This window comes from Andrena cerasifolii, chromosome 3 (assembly GCF_050908995.1).
Source record: "Andrena cerasifolii isolate SP2316 chromosome 3, iyAndCera1_principal, whole genome shotgun sequence".
In the NCBI taxonomy this organism is placed as follows: Eukaryota; Metazoa; Arthropoda; class Insecta; order Hymenoptera; family Andrenidae; genus Andrena; species Andrena cerasifolii.
In genome coordinates this window covers 534787-537235 of record NC_135120.1, presented here as the reverse complement: position 1 = coordinate 537235, position 2449 = coordinate 534787, and the positions used below count along the sequence as shown (strand labels likewise).

Below are 2449 nucleotides of genomic sequence, written 5' to 3'. Positions count from 1 at the left end.
ATCGACATGCTGATACCGATGCATTGTACGAGCAATGCATATAATAGCCAATACTATGCACCTTATGTTTCTGGTACGTGCACAATTTGTGCTCCCCCGCATCCTTCTGGACATCCTCCGTTTTCTCTAGGATGCACTCTAGATCGGCGTACACCACGAAGGGGATTCGTTCCTTCCTGCCGTGGCCATCAAAACTGAGCAAATTGTTGTCCTGGCTGGGCAGCAAAATGGCGCAGTCGTTCATCTCTCGGCAATCCACTGTGTGGGCCTCCAACTCACTAATTTGTCGAGACTGGTATTGAGAAACTTGTATGAATCGATGAATCGCAATTTAATACATTTTCGCGAGTCTGAGTCAGCCGTATCTTCAACATTTTTTGTGAATGAAATGTACTTTTCTTTCGTTATGGGCAATACGTCAACGCTGCCTTCGAAAGCGGTAGCTATTTCCTCGATAATGAAATGCGAATCGTAGCCGGATAAATTATGGAAAACTATGGGGATGTAAAACGCATTTTTATAATTTAAATTGCACTCCGAATGTGCTGGGCCTCTAAAGCGTCCGGATAGATGGCAATGATCGCGAACTCGTACATCTTCAGCCTTGAATGGTTCTTCGCAAATATGACAGTGTGTTGCATCGCGAAATGTCGCCCATTGTTCGGGAGTTAAATCAAGCATGGGAACATTGTTGGTCAGAATGGGTTTGGCGAAGTTTGCAAAATTTTCCAGTTCGTTGACGAACCATGAAACACAATCCGCGTCGCGGCGACATCGATACGTCGACAGTGATGTATCGTACGAGCAATGCATATAATATGCAATGCTGTGCACTTTATGGTGTTGATACGCGCGCAATTTACTATCCATTTCACCCATTCGGTGATTGTCCTCTGTTTTTTCAATGATGCACTCAAGATCGGCGTACACCACGAAGGGGAGCCGCTCCTTCATACAGTGGTTGCTGAATTTGAGCAGAATGTTTCCTACGCTGGGCAACAGGATGGCGCAATCATTCATTTGCCCGCAGTCCAGCGAATGGGCCTCCAACTTCTCGGCAGATCCAAAGTAGTGCATGCATCTGCAAAAAATCAAAAAATTTTTTATTTAATTTTTTTCAATGATATTTTTCAACGTTTCATAAGTTTATGTACATACCGATCGCAGATGAATTTTTTTTCTCTGTGCCTGCTCAACTGCATGCTCACCAGTCGGGATAAGTCCTTGATCAGCACAAAGTGCCCTACATCGCCGTGCTCATGATTCGGCGTGTAGAGCAGATTGACGTGTCGATCCCTCTTTTGGCTGGTGAGACGCAGCGGAAAGACCGTCGATCCTTTCTCCATCCCGAAGGTGTACACGTTGACGGAGATGCCGTTCTGCCGCTCAAACTTCCCAAGCTGCTCTAGGGACATTGGAAACTCAATGTCTTGGAGATTTAGCACCAATGTATAATGTGGATATGAACTTGGTCGATGAGGGTTTCTTTCGGCGGGATGGAGAGCTGCGACCACTGCCCGCGCGAAGCAGGCGTTATCCTCGGTTCGCACGCTAATTGTCGCTTTCTTCATCAATATTTCCCGTGGCAACTTGAAGTGGCACCCTGCGCGCAGCGGATTGTACTTATTAACGTTGACGGTTAGGTTGAGAATCCTCATCAATGCCCATCCACTATCGCGTTCCTGAAACTCTTCCAACGATGCCAGGGTGGGTTCGATGACGCATCGTTGGTACCACTCCTGTAGATCACATGTACCGAAGAGTTCGCAGTTCCGGGTATTGATGCTTTTGCAAGCATGTTTGTCCCCCGCCACAAATTCGCCGTTGAACACAGTGTTCACTTTGAGGTTCTGATGTTTCCTCAAGGCGCCTCGTACATACTCCAGCACAATGGTCCCCGCATCCTCGAGGAAGTTGCGCGGCTCGATATAGTTCGAATTTAACACTGCACCAGTTAATACGCGGGTATCGAACGCAGTGCCTATTTCGCGCCACAAAAGTCCTGTGCTCGAATGTCCAGCACCTTCATGCACGAAACGTCCGCGCAACGAATATTTTAGTCCTTCGAGATGAGCGATTCGAGCAACCAGCGATTGCTGAACACCGATCGATAATCGCGGGCGTTTCACTCGGCTGTGTTCTTCCAACGATTCGATGCACTCGTTGCACCGTTCTTCCCACGCGAGGTATTTTTCCTGTGAAATCAATCGCGCAGATTGATCCAACAATTGGCGTTCTACTTGCGCGAATTCTCCCATGGTTGTAAATGAAATATGTCTTTTCCTCGCAACACGTTGCAACGATTTGAGGCTTTGTGCAGTTTAGAGTGCGCTTTTTAAGACTGATACCATGGTTTGGTATCTCTGCCTAACTCTTTTGGCGTACCCCCTCCCTCGAATGCACCGCATGCAAAAACGACGATCCGTCCCAGCATGGTTCTGTGCAGTTT

At 47.4% G+C, this 2449-nt stretch overlaps 1 protein-coding gene across 1 annotated transcript; it reads right to left on the bottom strand.

Annotated features, from left to right (window-relative positions):
- Positions 1–240: 240 nt before the first annotated feature.
- On the bottom strand, positions 241–1469 carry LOC143366640 (uncharacterized). Its single transcript, XM_076807843.1, has 2 exons — positions 1159–1469; positions 241–1081 (listed from the first exon to the last, which is right to left on the bottom strand). Exons 1-2 carry the CDS (start codon positions 1413–1415, stop codon positions 241–243), a joined length of 1098 nt encoding a protein of 365 aa, XP_076663958.1. The 5' UTR covers positions 1416–1469.
- Positions 1470–2449: the final 980 nt, after the last annotated feature.

Bases quoted from the DNA above. Each gene is read 5' to 3' on its own strand.
- LOC143366640 (XM_076807843.1), bottom strand. From the start codon at position 1,415: ATGTCCCTAGAGCAGCTTGGGAAGTTTGAGCGGCAGAACGGCATCTCC. The intron at 1,082-1,158 runs GTATGTACATAA...GATTTTTTGCAG, and splicing joins AAAAAATTCATCTGCGATCG to ATGCATGCACTACTTTGGAT.